This window comes from Taudactylus pleione, unplaced genomic scaffold, assembly GCF_031769625.1.
Source record: "Taudactylus pleione unplaced genomic scaffold, aTauple2 ptg000283l, whole genome shotgun sequence".
Lineage (NCBI taxonomy): Eukaryota > Metazoa > Chordata > Amphibia > Anura > Myobatrachidae > Taudactylus > Taudactylus pleione.
Genome location: NW_028284685.1, coordinates 1,350,719 through 1,377,893, shown reverse-complemented (window position 1 = coordinate 1,377,893; position 27,175 = coordinate 1,350,719). Strand labels below are relative to the sequence as shown.

General features: G+C 41.7%; 1 protein-coding gene across 4 annotated transcripts in view; it reads left to right on the top strand.

Annotated features, from left to right (window-relative positions):
- LOC148512077 (flavin-containing monooxygenase 5-like) overlaps positions 1-27,175 on the top strand; it is a 195,037-nt gene that overhangs the window by 153,961 nt on the left and 13,901 nt on the right. For all 4 annotated transcript variants that reach the window (XM_088482221.1, XM_088482222.1, XM_088482219.1 and 1 more), the window contains one exon: positions 18,352-18,701. In XM_088482221.1, the coding sequence (XP_088338347.1) occupies positions 18,352-18,701 (350 nt within the window). The remainder of the gene's footprint in view (positions 1-18,351; positions 18,702-27,175) is intronic.

The window sequence follows — 27,175 nt, the reverse complement described above, 5'->3', positions numbered from 1 at the left end:
TTCAAGGTCATACTTAGGCTTGAGAATAAATATAGTATGCACCTTGTTATAATCTGGTTATATTGGACAATCCTTATAGAGAGTTTGGAGAAGTTTAGTGAGAAATGGAACCAGGTATAGGCAAAGTAATTTGTAAAATTTAGCGCTAAAGATGCCAGGCTGCATAGAGTAGATATCACAGTCGCAACCTCAGATCCGGTAATGTTAAAGTTAAGAAGTTCTAGTTGGGCAGCTAATAATTTAGGAAAACGTGCTTAAAGTAAAATAAGCTGTGGCAGTATGGGATCACAGGGAGTAACTGAGTACAGTTGGTTGTAATATAGACAGAACACTTCCGCTATCTCTGAGGTAATCGTACAACGACGTCCTGAGAACAAACTATTCACTGCCAAAATGTGTGGTGAGGGGTTGCTAAAGAGACTAAAAATTTGCCAGACTTGTTTACTCATCTGTAGAATCTGTTTTTTGTATAGTCAAGAGACCTTGGGCATTAGCTACCTTAAGCTCTCTAATAGCTGTCGCTCAGAGTTATAAATGTCTACATTTGCTTCAGAGGGTGTATCTACATATATGTTAAAGGCAGTGTGCAATGTAGATCGAAAAGTTGCATATTTTTGGTGAACAAGTTCATTCCACTGTGCCTGATAGGCCTTGATGTGTCAGCTATTGTCCACCGTAGCAGTTTCCCAGAATAACAATGGAGTATCTCAGTGGACAATATTATCATCTAGAATTCTGACCAATGTGCCATGAGAAAATCTTTAAAGTGAAATTGGTAGAGATATGAGGGGAACCGCCATGGCCACAAGCTAGCACCAGGAGAATGGAGGGTAACAGTCAAAGATACATCCAAGATGACTGTATGCCATACTATAGATATTGGCATGGACTATTGTAGACTATATATTCTATATATAAATATATTCAAAATACAGTCTGTGTTGTGCACAGCAAAATGAAAGTTGTACATCCTATTGGAGGGGTTAAGCAAGCACCAGATATAAACCAAGTAATGTCCAACTGTCAACAAAGAAATTCATTCTAATCTATGAGATGACGACAAAAGCTGTGGAGATCCTATCCAGTTTAGGTGAATCCACCGTGTTCATGTCACCCCCAACAATCCAGTTGGTAGTGTTACGCTGCAGTAGCATCTGGGAACATGGAAGTGAAAAAATTATAACTGGGCGGGTGAAACCATTCACCATAAATCAGTACATCGGGCATTAGAATCCGACCAGCGGGGTCAGACTGGACGCTGGGCACCGTATCTTGATGAATTTTATGGAAAAGGAAGGACACACTTTATTTTTTGGACATAAAAGAGGCTGACTAACAATCACCTTACCATGGATTATGAAGGGTAGAGGAAGAAAACTGGCACCAATTGGTCTCCTGTAGAAAAATGTATATCGGGTCAGAGAGTTTTAAGGTGGAAGATGATCTGTTTGCATTTTATAGATGTGTTCAAACTAGGGATGTGCGCCGACCCCGTGTTTTTGATTTTGAATCTGTATCTCCTGTTTTGGATATTGATTTGGTTTTGCCAAAACCGCCCCGTGCATGTTTTGGTTTGGGTTTTGGATCGGTATTTTTTTTTTTAAAATCATAAAAACAGCTAAAATCACATAATTTGGGCTTGTTTTTGTTCCTACAGTATTATTAACCTCAATAACATTTTATTTCTCGTCATTTCCGGTCAATTGTGGGCACCTCACAGCTCACAATATTGATTTTTTTTCATCTAGTTTAGGGCCAAAAGGTTGCATCTAACTAGCTAGTTGACTAACCTAAGCGACAGCACTGGGCGCCACTAATGGGATGTAGTGATGAGACCGGCAGCCGGAATCCTGGCAAGGGATGTAACATAGGCGTCGAAATACCGATGCCTATGTTAATCCTGATGCCGGAATGCCGAGGAGCCCAAACAAAGGTAAGTCGGGGACGCCCTTAGCATTAGCCGCGCGGTGGGAGGTTTAGTATTAAGGAGTCTACCTGGGTTAGCTTTAGGTTTTTGGAGGGGAGGAGATTAGGGTTAGGCACCCCTAGGAGGGAGGGTTAGGGTTAGGCACGACCGGGGGGAGGTTAAGTTTAGGCATCCCCCCAGGAGGGTTAGGTTTAGTGTGCGGAGAAGTGGTGTTAGGTTTAGGCACCTCTGGGGGGGTTAGGGTTAGGCAGTAAGGAGGGAGGTTAGGGTTAGGCATCTCTAAGGGAGGGTTAGTATACTTACCTACCCCAGTCGGGATCTCCTCATGTTGGACATACACTGTCGGGATTTGAACTGGCGGCTAAACAACCGCCGATATTCATTCTGGTACTAACATGTTCAGCTTCCAGCATGACACAGAGTGGGATTGCAGTGGTAGACAGGATGGCAGTTAAATAAACTATACGACCACTAGGAATTTTAAAAACCAAGAGAATGTTTTCCTTAACTAGGTCAGTGGCCTGATGGAGTTGGAATATGTTAATGGACTGAAGACAGAGAAAGGACAGAAGGATTGATTAGTTTTTAATTTGTTTATTTTAATGTTTTCAATCTTAAAAAAAATATGAGGGAAGATCAATCTAGGATCAAGTTCTTCAGTTCCTAAAATACGTCTGGAGAAGGTTTTTTAATTTTTTATACATCTAAAAATGAGATGGTCTTGCTTGTGGAGGTGCTGCTAAAAGATACTGTAAACAGACGTATACTTTGTACACAGGGAGGTTGTTAGGGATAATGGGACCAAGACTTGCTGTTTACATCAGAGGAAAGCAGCCTGTAGTTCTCCGGCTGAACTATAACTCACAGCATCTGTGATGTTTGCTGGGCATGCTTGAAGTTATTTGTCTATGACAGGTGGCATGCTTCAAGTTACCTCCGCCTGCTTTACGCACTGTATGTACCATGTAAATACAGTATGTGTGACCACTATACACAACTAATATTTGTATTAAACATATTTGCACTTTGTTGCACACATCCTGGCAGGAAGATGCTCTGTGCTGCTGCTGCTGCTCATATTTGCCCATCAATTTGGTGGTTCAGAATTTTTTTTTCAAAAATGAAAGGGGCATACAGGAGATACTATCTGTGGCCATTACAATTTCTGGACATTCATAAACCATAAAATTAAAAATGTCAGGCAGCAATTCCCCAAACAGCACATAATGCAAAGAAAAGAGGTGCAAGATGGAATTGTCCTTGGGCAATTATATCGTCCTCCCACCCACCCTTATGTTATGTATATATGAAACACAGTTTAACCAACCAATCACTTCAGCAACAAGGACTGCCACTTGTAGCTGAAATGATTGGTTTGTTTAAACCCCCACAAAACATCATCATCATCCCCATCAGTGTGTACATCCTCTTCTTCACACAATATTTAATTTGTCCCCACTGGAAACCACCATTACAGGCGCATCTGTAATTTTTTTACTTAATTACCGGCAAAGGTCTACCTCGTGGAATTTGTAATTCATTTTGATAAACATCATCTTTTCCACATTTTGGGGAAGTAACATCTTACGCTGATCACTGACAAGGTTCCTGGCTGCACTGAAAACTCTTTCAGAGTACACACTGCCAGTTTGTGTAAGGGACTCCAAATTGCTTCTTTTTCCTGCCAGTAGTGAAACAGACTGTCTGACATGCCTAATTGCATGCTATCCCTAAAATAATCATCCACCATTCTCTGATTGGTGACCGTATCAGACAAAGTCATGGTAGACATGTCACTATTTGTAGGCAGTTCTTTCAGACCCAACCAGATGTCATTAGGTTTAGCTGACTGATCTGCATTACCACCAGCAGTGGGTCTCTTAGGAAAATGTAGTTTTTTCCTGGCAGCTGCAGAAACTGGAGGAGATGCTGCCATGCAACGTGCTGCTTGAGCTGACAATTTTTTCACCAACAACTCTTTGCATCTTTTCAGATTTATGTCCATCGGAAAGAATGACACAAGGTATGATCAAGTATGGTCGTCAAAATATAGTGATCTGATTTCAAGAGATTGACAACCCTTGGATCCCAGGGAAGCAAATGAAGGGCTTGATCTATAAGTCCGACATACTTAGCGGAATCACTCTGTTTCAGCTCCTCCTTCAGTTTCTCCATCTGCTTTTGCAAAATTCTGATTAGGGCAATGACCTGACTCAAGCTGGCAGTGTCTGATCTAACTTCACATGTGACAAGTTCAAAGGAATTGAGAACCTTGCACAACACGGAAATTAATCTCCACTGCGCTTGGCTAAGGTGCATTCCAGCTCCTTTCCCTATGTCATAGGCCATTATGTAGCCTTGGATGGCCTTTTGCTGCTCCTCCATCACCTGAAGCATATAGAGGGTAGAATTCCACCTAGTTACTACCTCTTGCTTCAGCTTATGGCAGGAGAGTCCAAGCGGGGTAAGCCATTTTGCAATGATTTTCCTGAGTTTTTCTAAGAGGTTCTCAGTGGTATGTCTCTTAGTGAAACCGGTGATACACAGAGTAGCCTGCCTCTGAATGAACTGCCATTTGTTAGATGCTGCTGTTGCTGTTTGCACTGTTTGAGGCAATACACCTACCCAGTGGGCTGTCACAGTCATGTAATCTTTAGTTTGGCCTATCTCATTTGTCCTCATAGCTGTGGTTAAGTGGACAGTGGGCACAATGGCATTTCAGAGGACACTACTAATGTTTTTTTAATGTCCTTGTACAGACTGGGAATTGCTGTTATAGTAAAGTGGAATCTAGAAGGGACATGGTAGTGGGAACTCAGGACCTCAATTAACTGTCTAAAACCCACTGCATTAATGGCAGATACTGGATGCACATCTGCTACTAGCATAGCTGTTATGGTATCAGTAATCCACTGTGCAACTGGGTGACTGCTGTCATACTTGTTCCCCCATGCAAAGGACTGTTTGACAGTCAATTGTTTTGTTATACTAATAAACTTAGTTTTCTTCCTGGTCTCCTTGTGGGATGAAGATCCACTCACAGCAGCAGCAGCAGCAACAGGCATAGCACTCAAGGATCCTTCTGAGGAATCATGGATAGGAGAGGAGTCAGTCATTCTTATGAAATTGGATGCAGGACTTCTTCCGATCACGATTTGAGGATGTTGATGATGATGCAGGTGTTGGTGGTGGAGATTGCAGGTGCTTGGATCTAACAGAGAGAAGGGAGAAGCTAGGTGACGCTGGACTGATAAAGTTTTTAGCCAAAGTTTCTGAATTTGAAAACACTTTTGAATTTGATGAATGCGCTGCAAGTGACATAACAGGGAGGAGGTTCTTAAGGTCCTTACCTCTGCTCACTCTTACTTGGCAAATGTTACAGATGGCTTGACAACTGTTGTCCGGATTTGGGTGGAAATAATTCCACATATGAGAAGTGGATTATTTTGTCTTTTACCCCGGCATGTCAACAATGGGCTTTTTCATAGCATGGGCAATAACTGTTGCCTGATTTACACAAATAAGCTCTTCAGCATCAACATCCTCATCATCCTTGTTAGCGCCAACTACAGAAATATTCTCCTCATCCTCCTGGTGCAATTCCACAGAAGCATCCTCGATTTCTACATCAGCATGCTGACTTGTGCTGCTCATCCCCACATTTGCAGAGGGCATACAAATGGTGGGAGGATGATCCTCTTCAAGTACAGTATTAGAAAGTTCTGGCTTACACATGGCAACCATGGGGACACTTGGACTCTCCTCGGGGATCTGTGACTTTTCTTGAGCACACAGTTGGTTCATGTGCCTTAGCGATTTTAATTTTTTTTGACACTTCTACAGGGAGAAGGGCTCACATCATCATGAGATGCAGAACCACCAGTCTTAAATAAAGGCCAAGGCCTTATCCTTTCCTTGCCACTTCATGTAGTAAATGGCCTATAGCCAATTTTTTGTTTCTCTGCAGCTAACTTAGCTTTTAATTTTGTTTTCCTTTAACACTATAAAATATTGCTTTTTTGATTTTGACTTAAGAGATTGGGTATCGGCCTCATAGATGACGTTGAGGGCCTTGCATTGTCATCATGACTGCTAGCAGCAGCTGCAAGATTGGTACGTGGTTCCTGCTCTCCTATCATTTGATCGTCTTCCATACCAACAAACTTACACTGCAGTCTGACCAGCAGTGTCGCCGAACAATAAATTTTTTGACACTGGGGAAGAGTACCCCTGAATGAGGCAGCAGCACCTTGAGGAACAACACAGACAGCACCCCTTTTTGATGGACAACAAAACACCCCTGCCGACTGTGGATAGACCACCTGCAGAGTCACAAATACGTGGGCGATAAAGTGCGGCAGTGTCACCGTACAATAATAGCGCAGCTAAGTTGTTTACTCACACACACAAAAAAAGCAATTTTTTTTTAAACTGGGGAAGAGCACCCTAATTGACAGAGCACCCCTCCTCCTGGACAACACAGCACCCTTTTATGGGCTGCAGCCCTAGCCTGATGGACAGGAAAAAAACACAGCAGCAGCCACAGTTAATTGGCAGGACAAGTGACACAGCAGCTGCAGTATCCACTGAAGGAAGCCCCCCTTTATATACTGCAGCCTAAGGGGTCTATTTACTAAGCAGTGTTATGAGACAGAGTGAAAAGCGATAAGTCTGTGATAAGGTGCCAGCCAATCAGCTCCCAACTGTCATTTTTCAAACACAGCCTGTGAGATTGCAGTTGGGAGCTGATTGGCTGGCACCCTATCACTTTTCACTCTGTCTCCTAACACTGCTAAGTAAATAGACCCCTAAACCCCTTCATGGACAACATAGCAGCAGCCTTCAGGCCAAGACCCCGACTGGACACACACACTGAGGGACTGACTACATCTGCTAGCTTTTCTCTCTACAGCCGAAGTGAAAACGGCGCCGACCGCGGGGACCTTAATATAATCCAAAACCCTCCGAGAATCCGACAGCAGGAGGATGACGTTTTGCCTCATTTTGAGATCCGAGTCAGGCAGGAAAACTCGAGCCTAGTTCGGTTCTCTCCTCGGATCTGGAAGTTCGGGTGGGTCCGGTTCTCAGAGAACCGGATCTGCTCATCTCTAGTTCAAACCTTCCACATTCCAAGACACACAATGCAGAGAATGTCCCGAAGAGCATAAGAAGAGGTGTCAAAAGAAGAAAATGGGATACTCATCCAATGCCACATTGGGAGGTTGTCTTTAGACAGACAATAACAGAAATAATAAAGCAGCTTGTTACCCAGCTAAACCGACTCAACCATTGAATGTAGAGGTAAAGGGGTAAGTCCCAACCTTCTGAACAAAGATACAAAAAGTAGTATGCATTAATGTAGAACAGAACAGTGAAAATAGATTAGGAAAGTACAGTGGTAACAGTCGCTTAGTATTTGTCTCTACTTGTAACACAAGGGAGGCTACATATGCATGATTACAGTACCTTGTCAAGTCTTCAAACATGGGGATAAAGGTGGCAGACATTTCCTTACTAGCAGCTGAAACTGTGGAGGGAGAATGGTCATCATGGAGGGATAGTACAGAAGCCTTTAGAGGTGGGGAGGGAGGGGGGCAAGTGAGGATTTGACTGTGGTGTAGAGGTCATAGATTGTTTAGACTTGCTGGGGTAAACCTGTCAAGATATATATGTATTCCCAATGCATATGAGGAGCATCTGTTATGCGCACTTCAGCACCCCTCTGCAACTTAATATTGGCCGATTCACCCACATACTGGCTAAATATCTACCTGAGTCATTGGTAGTTGACAACAAATGCATACTTTACACTTGTAGCTAGGGCCTTACAGACTCTCACCCCCGTTCACTGGCTGCAACACATGTAGAAAAGCAGACATAGAAAAGCCTCACCTTGCTTCTCATAGCCACTACATGTACATTCCTAGGATTTTAGATTTTTCTATGCATGCAGATTGAATAATATTTGATTCCAATGATAATTAGATAATGTAATGAAATACAGGCTACTCAAAGTGCATGTGAAAGACATCGTATCATTCCTAGTCTAATGTGTCTGATTATCCTCCTCTAATTTAGGTGGCATTGGGCTTGGCAACTGACAAAGCATTAACTTCCATCTTTCACACTTGCAGCCAGGGATTTCCAAGGTGTAGATTTACTAAAGCTTCAAAATGAAAAGTGGGCGTGTTGCCCATAGCAACCAGAATCTGTCTATCATTTCCAAGGATGCAATATAGAAATGATAGCTAGAATCTAATTAGTTGCTATGTGCAACACCACCACTTTTAATTTTTAGTAGCTTTAGTAAATCTACCAATCTGTCCCCAAGACTATGTGGAAAGCAGAAGTTTGGGTGCTCTTTGCGCAAGTCTGCCATTTCTGTCTAAAGCTGCATACACACGTAAAGATTTTCTGTCCAACCATCCAACTAGTTGATTGGTTGGAATGAAAATCTGGTAAGGTATGAAAGCAAATGACAATCAACAAATTGTTTAGATCAAACATTAAAAAACTTGTCTAACGACCATTTTCATCTGTTTTCTGGCATTTAGGAGCAAATTACTGATCATCATTTACTCCAATATGTTACCAGATTTTCATTCCAACCAATCAACTAGTTGAATGGTTGGACAGAAAATCTTGCAGCTTTACACCATGTGGAAGATCTTTTTTTTCTGGTACCAAACCTGTGCCTTTATGTGGCAATACTGATTTGGTGCATGATATTGATGACAGATGTCATAAGATTTGGATTCTTTACTGGAGCTGTGGTGCAGTTTTAAAATATATGTATTTGTCACCTTTTATGTGTTCACTTTAGCATATTGTTTATATTTCGCCACATTTCAGCAGAGATGTTTTGATTCTAAGGCAGGGTACACACCTGAACGATTTGTAATCTTTCCGATTTCCTATCCAATTTCCCTTGAAGGCAGAACTTCCTAAATTGAGCGTACACACTGTCCAATTTTGCATAAGATTTGACGATTTGTTGTATCGTCAAATCGAATGCGATTTATCGTTGCTACCATACACACTAGAACAACCGTCCATAGGATCCCTGGAAATTAGAATAATGGGCTGTACAGTGTACAGTAGGTTGTCCTGTAAAAAAGGAAATAGGAAAAACGCCATTTTAGCTTTGCAGTATTGCTCTGTATTTGCTGAGGTTAGGTTATCCTGCTGAAAGCTCTTCATTGCTTACTGCTCTACTTTGTTCTACAAAGTGATTATTTGGTGCATAAAGTATGGATAGTTATCGCTATCAAGCTGTGGCTGCCTATGCTGTTATTGTGGCATCACTCCCTGGTATCCAGAAGGCTCGCAAGAGGAGGAGAGTGGAGAGGGCCTGCTGGACCAAGGAGTGGTTGCTGCAGAGAGACTCCATGTCTCATATGCCTTTGCTCTCTGAAATTCGGGAGAACAATCCCGATGACTTCAGGAATTTTATGAGGATGGATGATGATACCTTTGACGAGCTGCTTGCTATGGTCACTCCATATATTGAGAAGCAAGACACCAAGTTCCGCAAGGCCATCACTGCTGAGGAGAGACTGGTCGTAACCCTACGTTTCCTGGCTACAGGCAGGTCCCTGCAGGATCTAAAGTTTGGATCTCTAATATCTCCGCAAGCTTTAGGGATTATCATCCCAGAGGCGTGTAAAGCCATCATACATGTGTTGAAACAGCAATACCTCAAGGTAAGTATAAATAAGGACCTTTTTTTGCTGTTTTTTATACATTTATTTCAAACTCTGCAATATGTGTAACAATGCAGCATACTCGTTTTAACCTTTGCACTCCGAAGTGCTCCACATTTTTTAATTTAGAAAAATTTAAATAAAGGACATAATGTCCCACATAGTATATACATACTTATATATCCAAATAACAAAATAAAGAAAGTAAAGCAATATAAATAACTTGCCTGCCTCAGCACAACAATTGGGAAGTCAAAAATTAAGTGAACCAGCATTTGCCCCTACATTATATAAACAAAACCGTTAAACAGGGAAAAACAGCATGGGGCTGTAAAGCTGAAAGAAAATCACATATGCTGAAAATTGGACTGACCATGATTGTCATCCTGTGACCCATGTAGCATACCATTATAAACAGCGGAATGTAAGGGAGTAGAGGCCCTATGTGTATTGCTGCTCTCTCCACCATAATTGTGGTGTGGCTGAAAAATGGGTTTGGGGGGATGTGATTGGCTGAGGCAACAGTGGCATAAATGTATGTTCAGGCCGTGCTTGTAGGTTTGAATTTTGCGTTGATTGACCAGCTAACCCGATTCTAAAAACATCAAAAATAATGCACTCTGCATGGGAACGCTGATCATGTATACCCGATGATAGCTGATCATGTATATACCTCCACTCAGTGTATACCCGATCCATTGCTTTGCCCCCTTCTTCCACCTTTATAATTTCCCCCTTATTGCCTCCACCTCCTCCATCCTTTATCTCCCCTCCTCTGTCTGCCTTCCTCCCTCTCCTCTCCCATTACTCCACATTTGTTCTCTTCTACCCCACCTGGGTCCTACTACCCCACCGCTAATCCCTCCTCCAAGCCTCCTCTCCATGCCATGCCACCCCACCTCCACCCACATCTCATTAAACTCCCTCCCTGCCCACCTCCTTCAGGTTCTCTTCCCAACACTGGTGCCCGCACAATCTCTCCACTACATTAATTTTGATCACCCAAATTAATCTCACCTTCTCGTCACAGCAACCCTGATAATCTTATTCACATCTCTCCCATAAACACTGTCCCTCTATCTTGTGCCCTCTGGAATGCCAGATCAGTCTGTAATAAACTGGTTCCCACCCATGACCGTTTCATTTCCAAAAACTTGCATCTCCTAGCCATTACTGAAACATGGATTTCACCCTCTGACACCACTTCCCCTGCAGCTCTCTCTTCTGGGGGCCTCACCTTCTCTCACACCCCTCGCCCCGGGGATCGCCATGGTGGTGGTGTGGGGGTCCTTCTATCCCCAGGTTACTCCTACCAACTCCTACCCTCAGAACCATCTCTTACTTTCTCTACATTTGAGGATCATGCTATTCGCCTCTTCCAACCAGTACACCTGCGAGTAGCTGTCATTTACCGTCCCCCTGGCCCTCCCTCTAAGTTCCTTGACAACTTTGCTTCCTGGCTCCCTCACTTTCTCTCCTCTGACCTCCCCTCCATTATCCTTGGTGACTTCAATATTCCAAATGATATCCCCACAGAATCCTCTGCCTCCAAACTCCTTACCCTCACATCTTCATTCAGTCTCTCCCAATGGACCTCCTCACCCTCACATGTGAGTGGGCACTCACTTGATTTAGTCTTCACTCACCGCTGTAATATTTCTAATTTTTCCAACTCCCCATTCCCTCTCTCTGATCATCACCTTCTCTCTTTAAACCTCTCTCTCTCTCCCTCCTCTCCTCTACCTCCGAAGGCCACCATCACTAAGCATAACATTGAGGCTATCAATGCTGTTTCTCTATCTTCCCTGCTTGACTCTCTTCTCTCACCTATCCTCTCTGTCTCCTGCCCTGAAAAAGCTGCTTCCCTATACAATGCCTCCCTTACTTCTGCTCTGGACTCTGTTGCACCGGCAATCACTACTCACCCTTGAAGATCCACACTACAACCCTGGCATTCCAAATGCACCAGATATCTGCAAAAGTGTTCAATAACTGCCGAGCGATAGTGGAGAAGATCACGCTCTAAGGCAGATTTTCTCCACTTCAAATTTATGCTCTCATCCTACAGTGTTGCCCTTTCCCTATCTAAACAGTCCTATTTCAAAAACCTCATTTCCTCCCAGTCCTCAAATCCCCAGCATCTCTTCACCACCTTCAACTCCCTCCTCTGTCCACCCCCTCCCCGCCTCCCCTCCTCACTCACTGCCATTGACTTTGCTACCTACTTTACATCCAAAATCGATTCCATACGTCAGGACATCACATCCCCACAGTCCCCCTGCTCTACACCTCCTTCTTTTCCTGATCACCCATCTCCATCCATTTCATCGACTCTGACAGCCTTCTCCCCTGTATCTGGAGAGGAAGTCATGGCTCTCATCCAGTCCTCCCCCCTTTCTACCTCCCCCCTTGACCCTATACCTTCACGTCTCCTCTGCTACCTCTCTCCTTGTGCCTGTTCCCATCTTCCCCACCTCCTCAATCTCTCCCTCTCATCTGGCACTGTCCCTTCTGCATTCAAACATGTGATAGTCTCCCCCATTCTTAAAAAATCTACCCTTGATCCCAACACTCTCTCCAACTACCATCCCATCTCTCTCCTCCCTTTTGCCTCTAAGATCCTTGAGCGTGTTGTTTACAAATGCCTTACCACCTTTCTTTCCTCCCACTTTCACCTTGATCCTTTTCAGTCTGGCTTCCATTCTCTCCACTCCACTGAAACTGCCCTCACAAAAGTCAGCAATGACCTCATTGCTGCCAAATCCAAGGGCCACTACTCTATGCTTATTCTCCTTGACCTCTCTGCTACCTTCAACACTGTTGACCACCCTCTCCTGCTGCAAATCCTTCACTCCCTTGGTTTATGTGACACTGCTCTCTCTTGGCTGTCATCCTACCTCTCAGACCAGTCCTTCTCTGTCTCTTCTCATGACTCCTCTTCCCCACCACAGCCTCTTACAGTAGGTGTTCCCCAAGGTTCCGTTCTTGGACCTCTACTATTCTCCCTCTATACGTCCTCTCTAGGTGAACTCATCAGCTCATTTGACCTCCATTATCATCTCTATGCTGATGATACTCAGTTCTACCTTTCCTACCCTGACCTCTCCCCCTCTCTCCTCACTCGTATCTCCAACTGACTCTCTGCTATTTCTTCCTGGATGTCCCAGTGATTTCTTAAACTTAATATGTCTAAGACTGAGCTGATCATTTTTCCACCCTCCAACATAACCTCACTTCCCACTATTTCTTTAACAATTGATGGCACAACTATCTCTTCTAGCCCCAAAGTGCGCTGTCTTGGAGTTATCCTGGACTCCTCCCTCTCCTACAAACCACATATCCAGAGCCTCTCAGTCCTGTCGCTTCCATCTCAAAAATATTTCCAAGATTAGACCCTTTCTCACCCAGGATGCCACCAAAACCCTCATACACTCACTGGTCATATCCAGATTGGACTACTGTAACCTTCTCCTATCTGGCCTCCCCAACTCCCATCTCTCACCTCTCCAGTCTGTCCTAAATGCTGCTGCTCGACTCATCTTCCTCTCCAAATGCTCTACATCTGCCTCCCCTCTCCTACAAGCCCTCCACTGGCTTCCCTTCCCTTTTAGAACCCAATTCAAGGTTCTCACACTTGCTTACAAAGCCCTCACCCATTCCTCTCCCATTTACAACTCTCACCTCATCTCCCTCCACTCTCCTGGCCGCCCCCTTCGATCAACCAATGCACACCGCCTCTCATGCCAACTGAATACTTGTTCCCACTCCCGCCTCCAAGATTTTGCCCATGCTGCTCCTGACCTTTGGAACTCTCTCCCTCTCCCTATCAGACTCTCCTCCTCTTTACAATCCTTCAAATGGGCTCTCAAGACCCACTACTTCATCAAAGCCTTCCAGCTCCCATCATAACTTGCTACAACATGCTCCTTCCTCCGTTTAACCCATCTGTGTCACACCTGTTTGTCTTCCCCTACCCTTTAGAATGTAAGCTCTTACGAGCAGGGCCTCTACCCTCTTGTGCTTCTCCTTACTTTACTTTCGCCTACTTCTTACCCCCCTCCAGGGCACCTAAAACTTGGTTGCTTACGCTCTGTTGCATATCTAGGTGTTATGGTCACTTATGTATCAATGTATATTATCCATGTCCTTGTCCTATTTTGTACTGTAAGTCAGTTGTCAAAATATTTGTTTATGCACTTTGTAAGGCGCTGCGGAACACTTGTGGCGCCATATAAATAAAGGATAATAATAATAATAATCATCTGTCATGCGACGCATTTTAAAGGCCATTGATGTTCCAAAAGCATCCCACTCATCAGGGGGCTTTTGAAGAACATTTTTTGCTGCTGTCAGCACTTCACGTGTTAGCTGCACGTTGTCGTGTTGCTGTAAAGATTCAGCCTGAGCAACCTTCTTTCGTCGCCGTGGTGGTATAGGCTCCACCATTCTGACTGTGTCACTATCTAGATTGACACTTGACACCCCACTTTCTTGTGACAACTCCAAGGCATCCTCAGGTGGTGTCGACAAAGCAGATGGCTGGAAAGGAAAATTAAATATTACATGATTATTTGATTACACAGATATGGCATGAAATTGACTTGTAATTAATTAAAATCATTGATATCTATATTTTTTAGTACAGTTACCCACATCTATGGGGGAGTGGAAAGCTATTGGGGAAGAATTTGATGCACGCTGGAATTTCCCCAATTGTGGAGGAGCCATTGATGGCACGCACACCACCTCCCAACAGCGGTTCTTATTTTTATAACTATAAAGGCTTCTTTAGCATTGTACTGATGGCTGTGGTCAATGCTAATTATCAGTTTATTTATGTCGACATTGGTAAGAATGGTCGTTGTTCTGACGGTGGCTCATTTCAGGAGACATCATTTATGAAAAACTAATGTCAAACACTTTAAACATACCCTCGTGTGAACAAAATAAACATGGATTACCATTTGTATTTGTGGCTGATGAGGCATTCAGTCTCCACGAGAATGTTATGAAACCATACCCCCAAAGGGCACTTACCAAAGAGAGGCAAATTTATAATTATAGACTATCAAGAGCTTGCCGCATTGTTGAGAGTGCATTTGGAATTCTAAGCAATAAATTCCGCATTTTCCATGGTCCAATTAATTTAAGGGTCGACAAGATCGACCGGGTTGTCATGGCATGCTGTGTGTTGCACAACCTACTACGCGCTAAGGCCCTCATTCAGAGCCATACGCTCTGAGCAGAGCGCATGCTCTGAATGAGGGCCGCCCTCCATAATTATGGAGCGTCCTATATGAGCGTGCAGTTTGATGGCCGCGATGGTCTTGACCATCGCGACCATCGCCACTGCGAGCCGGAGCCTGCGGTTGAGTTTTTCAACCGCAAGGCCCAGAGTGATTTTGGCTCTATCAGAGCCAAAATCACTCTCACTGGCATCACTAGTGATGTCAGTGGGCCGGCTTTTGGCGGTAGGCGTTCCCTTGGGAACGCCCCCGTCAGGGAGACACACCCCTGGCACGCCCACCAAAGGGGGCGTGCTGTCAATCAACATCGACAGCACGCCCCCTTTGATCAGACACAACGAGCGAAGGAAAGTCCTTCGCTCGTCGCGTCTGGCGCATGTGCACGACGGAGCACCCGCCGTCGTGCGCATGTGCAGTGCACAACATTGACCCACTTGTGAGCGGACAGCCGCTTGCGAGTGGGTCTGAATCAGGCCCTAAATGCCAACAGGAAAGGCCCAATAGAACATTTATGCCTGATCAATTGGATCAACCAGAAGTGGAGGACAGGTGGACATCACTGGGACTTTCAAGTCTGCAAACACTCAGTGTTCGTGCAAAGCAGACACGGGAGGACTACATGACATACTTCAATGGTGTGGGGGCTGTGCCCTGGCAAGAGGAGTTTATTAATGAAATATAAATGTACAACTTTTTTTTGCAAATAAAATGTGGTATTCCCGTTTCCCAGTTTTTTTACTTACCATCTCCATGCCGCTATTTTCCAAATCCTCTTCCTCGTCCCTTTCTATCAGGTCAATTGAGTTGAGCGATGTTCTTTGTTCCCCTTGATCCAGGGTAAATTTCATAAAATTAAAATACCATAATGTAGCTATATAGATGTCATCAGTACCAGCCCCAGATCTTTTTGATGTTAAACTTTTTTTGTGTTCTTTTAAGAAACGGTTTTAAAATTTAGAATTTTCTGTTTTACCCATTTGGGATCTGCTTCATTATGGTACGGCTTGGAAATGGCTATCAATCTCTGAATAGCACTGGCTCGCTTCTCTTTATTACAGTAATCTTTGGACCGTATTTTCCAAAGGCATTCATTGTCACGATACCCTTGAATAAATTCTTTGACAAAATCAGCATCTTTCTCCAAAGGCATTTGGACCTTGAAATAAGGGATAAAAAAAAAAATTAAAAACTACACACACATACATACATACAGTCCCACGCAGGCACACACATACATGCATCAATCACACACACACTCACACACACACACAGGCATGCATGTAATGTATCACTCGCACACACTCATGCAGACACACACACATACATATATACAGTCCCACGCAGGCACACACATACATGCATCAATCACACACACACAGACATGCATGCATGTAATGTATCACTCACACACTCATGCAGACACACACACATACATACAGTCCCACGCAGGCACACACATACATGCATCAATCACACAGACACACACAGACATGCATGCATGTAATGTATCACTCACACACACTCATGCAGACACACACACATACATACATACATACAGTCCGACGCAGGCACACACATACATGCATCAATCACACACACACACACATACCAGTTGTATGAGCTGCAGCGGCTGCACAATACAGAAATCGCGTCTTCAGGCCTCCAGGGAGTGGACATCATGCAGGGAAGGCAGAGAATTGTGGGAGGAAATGGGAGTGGCTATATGAAGACGACAAGATTGCACTAATTGGACAACAAATTGTCTGATCGTCCGGTTATCCGTACACACTGTGCCATTGGCACCTTATCATATGCGTTATCTTATGATTGTCTGTGCAGCACAGACAATCATAAGACGTCGCATACGACCAGCGGGAGCGTGCAATTGTGCGTACACACTGTGCGATTTACACGATTCATCGTTCCAATTACCTTAATCGTGCCGATATCGTCCTGGTGTGTATGCACCCTAAGGCTTGCATTCAATTACAGGCGCCTGTTTTAGTCTTTGTAAAAAAACGGGGGTAACTTTTCTCAACACAATAGGTGGCGAAAAAAGTGCAGAAATGGGGTTTAGGGGTGCAGGCTTAAAAAAATAGCCTGCACCCCTGGGAATGGCCCCTAAAATTAATGTGTGTCACAAAAAGTTTTTCAAAAAAATTGGGACACCCAAAAAAATGTACTTGACTTTTGGGGTTAAAAAAAAATATTGGGGACAAATTCCTAAAGTAGCTAAATTGATTCCAGAGAGGTTCCCAAGTATGTTGCAGGTGTTTTCTTCATTGCGGGTGGTAGTGGCAGGTGCATTTTTGAAGAATTTAAAAAAATAATTTCATGTACCCCAAATTTGATGGGCATAGTTATTTCCCCCCCAAAAAATTGCTAAATGCTATTCTTCATCACCTTCTTCAAAGCCGCATTTATGCACCTGCCGCGGCTATTTAAAAACCTGACTTCCCTTCAGCAGGCAAAAACAGGGGTACCCACAGTAATCCCCCATGTCTGGATATCTTTAGGGGTGTGATAGGATGTTTTCCCAAAAATTCCCATTTTTTTCGCAGCTCCCAGTTTCGCCGGGTCCCGTTTTCGCGTCCTTTGAAATTGAATACGGGGATAATCAGGCAAGCGCACGATACTTTTCCACCTGGAAAACAGGCGAAGGAAGCAAAAAGTCCAGCTGGCAAAAAGTCTGGACTTTTCACCTCAAAATTAATACAGGCCTAAATCATCGTTGTGTTTTGGTTTTGCCAAAAAAACCCTAAAGTGTTTTGATTGGTTCGGTTTTGATTTTGGATTTCATTCACAAAGTGATAAAAACATCTAAAATCAGGTAACTTGGACCTGTTTTTGTCCTTATAGTATTATTAACAATAATAACATTAATTTCCAGTAATTGCTAGACAATTTTGACCAACTTTGCCACCTTAAATCATGAGGGGGGACTTACAGGCACTCAAAAACATGCAAGATCCAGTTTTAAGATCCAAGATATGACTTGTGGGAAGACCAAAACCCCCAAAGTGACCCGAGCCGGGAATTTGAACCCCATAGTTCATGGTTGTCCAGTTTTCAGCAAACCAGAACCACTCATTTCAACATTTAAGTTTTGTGTGTGTAAATTTCCTCCCTGAAGGGCACATTTTGCATACCTTATCAGAGGAAGTGCTTTATTCTACTACCAGTATTTATTTTTTATCCTATATGTTTGGTATGTCATTATTTTCATGAACGCTGTTTTATAACATGTTTATTAACGTTACATTTTAATTGCTTTAAGAGCGCACCTTTAGAAAGCATTTTACCTGTTCTTCATTTTCATTTCTGCAAAACAACTTAATAAAGTAAACTATATTTTTGTTATGAATAATTTGAGTAATGTCTACAGAAACATAATGTTATGTTATAGAAATATTTTACCAGCCATTTTTGTGCCTTGGTTAATGACATGCTGAACTATCCATTATTTTTACTTTAGATACAATAGTCAACATCCAACCATCAATGATGACCTTCCAAATCGCATCATCTCAGGCTATGTTCAAATTAGATCCAATGTGAAAGAGTTCACAGATACTGGGGTCGTATTTGAAGATGGGACTATGGAGAAAAACATTGATGCAGTCTTCTTTGCTACAGGATACAATTTTTCTTTCCCATTCTGTGAAGTCATTAATGTTAAGAGTAACAAGATTTCCTTATACAAATACATGTTTCCTTACCATTTGGAGAAGCACACCTTAGCGGTAATAGGACTTATACAGCCACTTGGTGCAATTATGCCAATATCTGAGCTTCAGTCTCGCTTGGCAACACGAGTTTTCAAAGGTACAGTATTTATTTATAGAACAGTGTAAGAATGTAATACTGTAATGTTATATACATATATACTCTATTTTAACTATCCTAACATAAATTAGAGTGGCAATGAGTTATTTGCTAAATATAAAATTAAAAAAATCATATTAAGGTATGATGAGCTAGTGTTCTCTGTTGTGCATCCTGTACTAATATATTGATACTTTGTCCTCCCAGCAGATGTGCTATGCATTGCCCTATGTCAGGCAAATGACAGCATGGCCTTAGACTGTCATGCATTTTTGTTGGAATAAGAAGATAGTTAAAGAAGGATACATCTGTATAAAGTATACATTTATGACTGATCTAAGCATTGAGTCATATTCAATAACTATGTTTATATACATTACCTAAATAGTGGAATCACTCAAAACTGTCCATAACAAGTGCCAAATATGTATTGCATCTATATACTGTAAATAAAAAAGGCTGCTGATAGAAATCATGTCATCACGTTAGAATGTAATAAAATCATGAACGCTAACCCCTCCCACCAGTGTCCGTGCTTAGCAGAAGAGTGCAAGGGAGCAGAATATAGAAAGGCCGTGGAGGAGGGAGGTGGGGAGAAAGTGTTGGGGTGGGAAGGGCCCGTGCTAGGGTGTTCGGCACCCCAATGCAAACTATAAATGTGCACCCTCCTACAAATATACTCCTGACATGTCTCTTTACACAAGGATAGTATTTTGTAGTATTTCAATATTTTATTTATTACTAGAGATATGCAGTTTGGGTTTCCTGGAATCCGTACCCACCTGAACATACCTATACTATACCTAACATATCCAAGCTGCTGCTCGGATCTCCGCACCATTTTTGGATTCCAAAATGAGGCACGATGTCCTCTTCCCGACGTCGGATCTTGCGTGTTTTAGATATCTAAGTCCCTTCCGCATCATCTGTCTCAGGACCACCGGAGGGGAATGAGGTTAGGCTAGTTAGTTAGGACTAGAAATCTGAAGAGAGTGAGACAGACAATTCAGGACAGGGTCAGTAGCACTGTCTTCGATGGGCAATGCCACCCACATTAGTCGCCTAGGAAATATTGGCCAAGCTAGTTTTTTGGATAGACAGTCAGCAAATCAATGCTTGCTTGTTTGTTTGGTTTGTTTGTTTGTTTGTTTTTTATAGTGCAGGAACACCATTTATTATTATTCTTAATAGTAATAATAATAAAGTGTGTGGTTTTAAAAAAAAAAAAATTGTTAAAAAAAAAAAACTTCAAGACATGATACTGTGATGATAATATATAACAGTAACGATTAGTAGGTCATGGGTCAATGCCTTAATACTATCCGTGCAGTGTTGGCCAGTTATTTTTTTTGTTAATAAAAAATATTGTGTTAAAAAAAACTTCTGGCCCTGATACTTTGATATACAGTCAGGTACATAAATATTGGAACGAAAGAGAAATAACAATAGCGCACCCGAAAATAATGTAGCTGCTTCCGTACTATTAAACAAATAGAAAGAGAGTAATATCAAGCAAAAAGGAAGCGCTTAGGTGATCCAATGTGACATATACGTGTGGCCAATTCCTGGACACAATTTGCAACATAAGTTTTGGATAAAAATTAGCAACAAATGTAATTCAATGTAATACTGAATGTGTTATAAGTGAAAATAATATTAGATGACCACCAAATAATGAAATCAAAATAAATGGAAAATATAAATAATAAAAATAAATATAAAATAAATAATGAAATTAAAATGAAATGTGAATGCTTGGATAATTAAAAACTAATAGACACTGGTGTGCTATTAGTGATGTATAAGCTCTTTTGTACAGGTGGGTACCTGCTGCTGAAGTGCAATGCAACGGCTGCTGTCCCTACCTTACCCTAAAGCTTGACCAGACGTAGAGTTTCTATTCCTCTCCCCCGCGCCGCTGATGTCTTTGCCGGCGTTCGTGGAGGTTGCAGGAGAACACTCAGCCCCGTCTTCTTGTGCAGCGTGGACGTCCAACTTAGACCTTTTCAGGGTCTGCGTCCTTCCCGGCTTTTGGCTTCTGAATGTACAGAGCCGTCAGCAGTGGTGTGTAGAAAAGCTCCAACGCGTTTCATCCGTTTCCAGACTTTATCAAGGAAGTCAGAGTGCCCGTTGTCATTCTTATTTATACCATTAGGTCCTTTGTAATTTGCTGCAGGGGTCTCCTGCACTTCTGTTGCTTAACTCGTTAATTATCTTTATTGTTAGACTTTAAAATGACTGTTTGTGGACCGAATAAGGTCACCAACGTTTTAGATGCAGAATAATATGTGCAAAATAAAATCAATAATATGGGAAAGATCGCCCCATTGTTTCGGGCATAGGATCCATTACATCAGATCTTTCAGGTTATGTAGATTCTTTCCTACAACCGTTGGTGGTGGAACAGAGGAGTTATATAAAAGACACTACAGCCATCCTACAAAAGTTAGCGAATGTCCAGTGAAAAGATTCTTTTATTCTTGTCACCTGCGATGTTAAATCGTTATATACCTGGATTAGACATGTGGATGGATGTGCCAACACCTACCATTATCTGTGCAAAACGCTAGACATTCCTAACAGTCAGGCCAATTTCATTATGAGTTGCATAGAGTTCATATTAGAACATAATTTCTTTTGGTATGAAGGCCATCATTACAAACAGCTGACGGGGACCGCAATGGGTAGTCGTTTCGCACCGAGTTATGCGAACTTGTTCGTCTCCAAGTGGGAAGACGACAAGATTTGGAATAACAACCCCTATAGAGCCAATTTACATCTATGGACGAGATTCATAGATGATGTACTATTGATCTGGGATGGCACTGAGGACACCCTAAAAGATTTTCTGCAATACATCAACTCCAATGATTTAAATCTAGAATTCACATCATCATTTAACAAAAACACCATTAATTTTTTGGATCTGGAAATATTTATAGAAAATAATAAGATCGAAACCAAGACTTTCATTAAACAAGTAGACTGTAATAATTACGTACTGGCATCCAGCAATCATCATCCCCAATGGATAAGAAACATCCCTGGAGGCCAATTCCAACGCCTACGGAGAAACTGTTCGAAGGATGGAGACTTCAATATACAAAGTGAAAAACTGAAGTTAAGGTTTAAAGAAAGAAATTATGATAACACATTACTGGAAAACAGCCTTAAAGCCATAAAAAAGAAAAATAGGAGTGACCTAATCACATACAATAACTCCAAAAAAGAGATGGAACCACAATTATCTTTCATCACAAAATATAATAGCAATACAAAGTCATTGGAGGACATTCTGTCTAAACATTGGCACATTCTTAAAACGGACCCTATTGTAAATGGGATAATTCCAAGAAAACCTATTATGATATATAGAAGAGCAAAGAGTTTGAAAACAACATTGACTTCCAGTTATTTACCACTAGAAGGACAGAGAGGCATTGAAAGAAATATAGGCTTTTATCATTGTAACAATTGTAAAAGCTGCACCTCTGTAGAAACAGTGTCCATCAAAGGAAAAAAGAAGTATAAATCAGAAGTAACTAATAAGGAATATACTGTGAAACAGCATCTCACATGTAACACAGAAGGAGTGATCTACTTATTGGAGTGCGAGTGCGGACTCCAATATGTGGGACACACAAAAAGAAAACTGAAGACAAGAATAAGTGAACATATTATTAATATCAGGAAGAGCTTACGAACACAGTGTTTCAGATCACTTCCACACCCATCACAATAGTAACCCTAAGGGACTCAAGTTCATGGCAATTCAGAAAATCAATCCTGATTGGAGAGGGGGTGACTATATACAGCAGATGTCAAAGAAAGAAACTCAGTGGATTTATGAGTTAAAAACCCTACATCCTGGAGGTCTAAATGTAGACTTTTAACTCAGCTCTTTTTTGAAGAATGCATGAATCAACCCTTTAATAAATAATAAACACACTTATGAAGTACATTTTCGACTTTCAGCAACCAAATTTATTAGTACCATTTTTTAGTGACCACTTTAATATGAAATCATTTTTGTTTTGTTTTTTTTGTGCAAGATTACAATATCATTTTATTTATTTTTATTTTCATTATTTTATTTTATTTTCATTATAATTTCATTTTTATTTATTATTAGTCATATTTCTTTATTCATACATATATATATATATATATATAATTTCTTCCCACATATATCTTTCCCATATTATTGATTTTATTTTGCACATATTATTCTGCATCTAAAACGTTGGTGACCTTATTCGGTCCACAAACAGTCATTTTAAAGTCTAACAATAAAGATAATTAACGAGTTAAGCAACAGAAGTGCAGGAGACCCCTGCAGCAAATTACAAAGGACCTAATGGTATAAATAAGAATGACAACGGGCACTCTGACTTCCTTGATAAAGTCCGGAAACTGATGAAACGCGTTGGAGCTTTTCTACACACCACTGCTGATGGCTCTGTACATTCAGAAGCCAAAAGCCAGGAAGGACGCAGACCCTGAAAAAGTCTAAGTCGGACGTCCACGCCGCACAAGAAGACGGGGCTGAGTGTTCTCCTGCAACCTCCACGAATGCCGGCAAAGACATCAGCGGTGCGGGGGAGAGGAATAGAAACTCCACGTCTGGTCAAGCTTTAGGGTGAGGTAGGGACAGCAGCCGCTGCATTGCACTTCAGCAGCAGGTACCCACCTGTACAAAAGAGCTTATACATCACTAATAGCACACCAGTGTCTATTAGTTTTTAATTATCCAAGCATTCACATTTCATTTTAATTTCATTATTTATTTTATATTTATTTTTATTATTTATATTTTCCATTTAATTTGATTTCATTATTTGGTGGTCATCTAATATTATTTTCACTTATAACACATTCAGTATTACATTGAATTACATTTGTTGCTAATTTTTATCCAAAACTTATGTTGCAAATTGTGTCCAGGAATTGGCCACACGTATATGTCACATTGGATCACCTAAGCGCTTCCTTTTTGCTTGATATTACCCATAAATATTGGGACATTGACAGAATTTTCATATTTTGGCCTCTATTCACCACCAAAATGGTTTTGAAATGAAACAAACAAGATGTGCTTTAACTGCAGACTTTCAGATTTAATTTGAGGGTAATTACATCCAAATCGGGTGAACGGTGTAGGATTTACAACAGTTTCAATATGTGCCTCCCACTTTTTAAGGGGCCAAAAGTAATGGGACTATCAACTCAAAAGCTATTTCATGGACAGGTGTGGGCTATTCCCTCGTTATTTCATTATCAATTAAGCAGGTAAAAGGTCTGGAGTTGATTCTAGGTGTGACATTTGCATTTGGAATCAGTTGCTGTCAACTCTCAATATGAGATCCAAAGAGCTGTCACTATCAGTGAAGCAAGCCATCATTAGGCTGAAAAATCAAAACAAACCCATCAGAGAGATAGCTAAAACATTAGGTGTGGCCAAATCAACTGTTTGGAACATTCTTAAAAAGAAAGAACGCACCGGAGAGCTCAGCAACACCAAAAGACCCGGAAGACCACGGAAAACAACTGTGGTGGATGACAAAAGAATTATTTCCCTGGTGAAGAAAAACCCCTTCACAACAGTTGGCCAAATCAAGAACACTCTCCAGGAGGTAGATGTATATGTGTCAAAGTCAACAATCAAGAGAAGACTTCACAAGAGTGAATATAGAGGGTTCACCACAAGATGCAAACCATTGGTGAGCCACAAAAACAGGAAGACCAGATTAGAGTTTGCCAAACAACATCTAAAAAAGCCATTACAGTACAGGAACAACATCCTATTGACAGATGAGACAAAGATCAACTTGTACCAGAGTGATGGGAAGAGAAGAGAAGGAAAGGAACTGCTCATGATCCAAAACATACCACCTCATCAGTGAAGCATGGTGGTCGTAGTGTCGTGGCGTGGGCATGTATGGCTGCCAATGGAACTGGTTCCCTTGTATTTATTGATGATGTGACTGCTGACAAAAGCAGCAGAATGAATTCTGAAGTGTTTCGGGCAATATTATATGCTCATATTCAGTCAAATGCTTCAGAACTCATTGGACAGCACTTCACAGTGCAGATGGACAATGACCCGAAGCATACTGCAAAAGCAACCAAAGAGTTTTTTAAGGCTAAAAAGTGGAATGTTATGCAATGGCCAAGTCAATCCCCTGACCTGAATCCGATTGAGCATGCATTTCACTTGATGAAGACAAAACTGAAGGGAAAATGCCCCAAGAACAAGTAGGAACTGAAGACATTTGCAGTAGAGGCCTGGAAGAGCATCACCAGGGATGAAACCCAGCATCTGGTGATGTCTATGCGTTCCAGACTTCAGGCTGTCATTGCCTGCAAAGGATTTGCAACAAAGTATTAAAAAGTGAAAGTTAGATTTAGGATTGTTTAGTTTGTCCCATTACTTTTGGCCCCTTAAAAAGTGGGAGACATATATAGAAACCGTTGTAATTCCTACACCGTTCACCTGATTTGGATGTAATTACCCTCAAATTAAATCTGAAAGTCTTCAGTTAAATCACATCTTGTTTGTTTCATTTCAAAGCCATTGTGGTGGTGAATAGAGGACAAAATATGAAAAATCTGTCAATGTCCCAATATTTATGGACCTGACTGTATATCAGTACCAGTCAGTAGGTCAAGGGCAATCTCGGCTTAATACTATCTGCGCAGTGTATCGCAGTCGGTGGGCTGTTTGTTTGTTTATTTTTCTGTTAACTAAAAATTGTATTGGTAGAAAAACAGTCAGTAGGTCACCACCTTAATACTATCTGTGCAGCGTGTCACAGTCACTGGGCAATTTTTTTGTTAACAAAAGCTTCAGGCATTGATATGGAATGACGATTAATCAATGGAATGGCAGGAGCAGCAACCAAGCACTAGCAGTGCAGCTGCTGCCACCACCAGTCATTATGATGATACCGCTTCATTGTCGCTAAAGCTGATACTCAAGGGCATAGAAGCTTTCAGTCAGGGCATCTAAAAAAAACAAAACTGTTTTACTTCTGTACATTTCTGGAGAAAAAAAAAACACCTTTAATAAAGAAAAGTTTCTGACAGAAAAACATAAAATTGCCAAAATTCCATACACCACATGCAGTGGCAAGGAAAGGCTCAGGCCTTGTCCTTTATTTCTGAGTGGTGGTTCTGCAACTGCTGTCAGTCAGGCATCTTCTTTTACATCATATGATGATGCAAGAGTGTTTCACTCTGAGTCTAGAAGTGGTGTCCAAAAAATAAAAACTGTAATATCAATGGTGAAAAAAACCACTAAGGCAGTAGAGCAAACTGTGTGTTGCTCAGAAACATAACAAATCCCTCAGGAGAGCATAAGTGTGTCCATGAGTGCTATGTATGAGCTTGACCTTTCTGATACTGTACTCGTAGAGATGCCTCCTTCCACCATTTCAGCACCGTATGCTAATGTGGGGGTGAACAGCACAAGTCAAAAAGATGCTGACCTACAAATTGAGGATGCTTTGGTGGAAGTGCAACAGGATGAGGGGGATATTTGTGCAGCTGACACAGACACTAATGAGAATGTTGATGATGAGGATATTTGTGTAAGTGAGGCATCAGTGAAAGCAGTTGTTATTGCATGTGATAATAAGACCTTTGTCCAGCCTGGACATAAGATGAAAAAGTCCACCTCTTATGTGTGGAATTATTTTTACCCAAATCCTGACAACAATTGCCTTGCCATCTGTAGCATTTGTAAAGCCACAGTAAGTAGAGGTAAGGACTTTTACCATCCAGGAACCTCCTCATTGTTATGTTTGCAGTGCATTCATGAAAAGTCTTTGGCAAAATCCAAAAATTATGCTAAAAAAGTAACAAGCAGTCCAGCGTCAGTTAGCTCCCTTCTCTCTGCTAGATCCAAGCACCTGCAATCTCCACCACCAATACCTTCATCAATATCCTCAATAAAGATCAGAAGTAATCCTTCATCCAATTAGATAAAGCTAACTGATTCCTCCCCTATCCAGGAATCCTTAAAAGAATCCTTGAGCCCTAGGCCTGTTACTGCTGCTGGGGGTGGATCTTCATCCCAGAAAAGACCCAAGAAGACTACTACTAGTAGTAGTTTAAAAAAAATTGACTATTAAACAATCCTTTGCTAGAGGAAGCAAGTATGACAGCAGTCAGCCAGTTGCCCAGCGGTTCACTGACACCATGATGGCTATGCTAGTATTAGATCTGCGTCCAATACCTACCATTAATGCAGTGGGTTTTAGACAGTTATTTGAGGTATGGTGTTCACTCTACTAATCCCATTTAGATTCAACTTCACTAGGAAAGCAATTCCCCATATGTACATGGACATTAAAAAAACTTAAATGGTGGCCTACAAAATGCCATTGTACCCACTGACCACTTATCCGCAGATATGTTGACAAGCGGAACAGGGCAAACTAAAAACTAAAAGATTACATGACTGTGACAGTCCA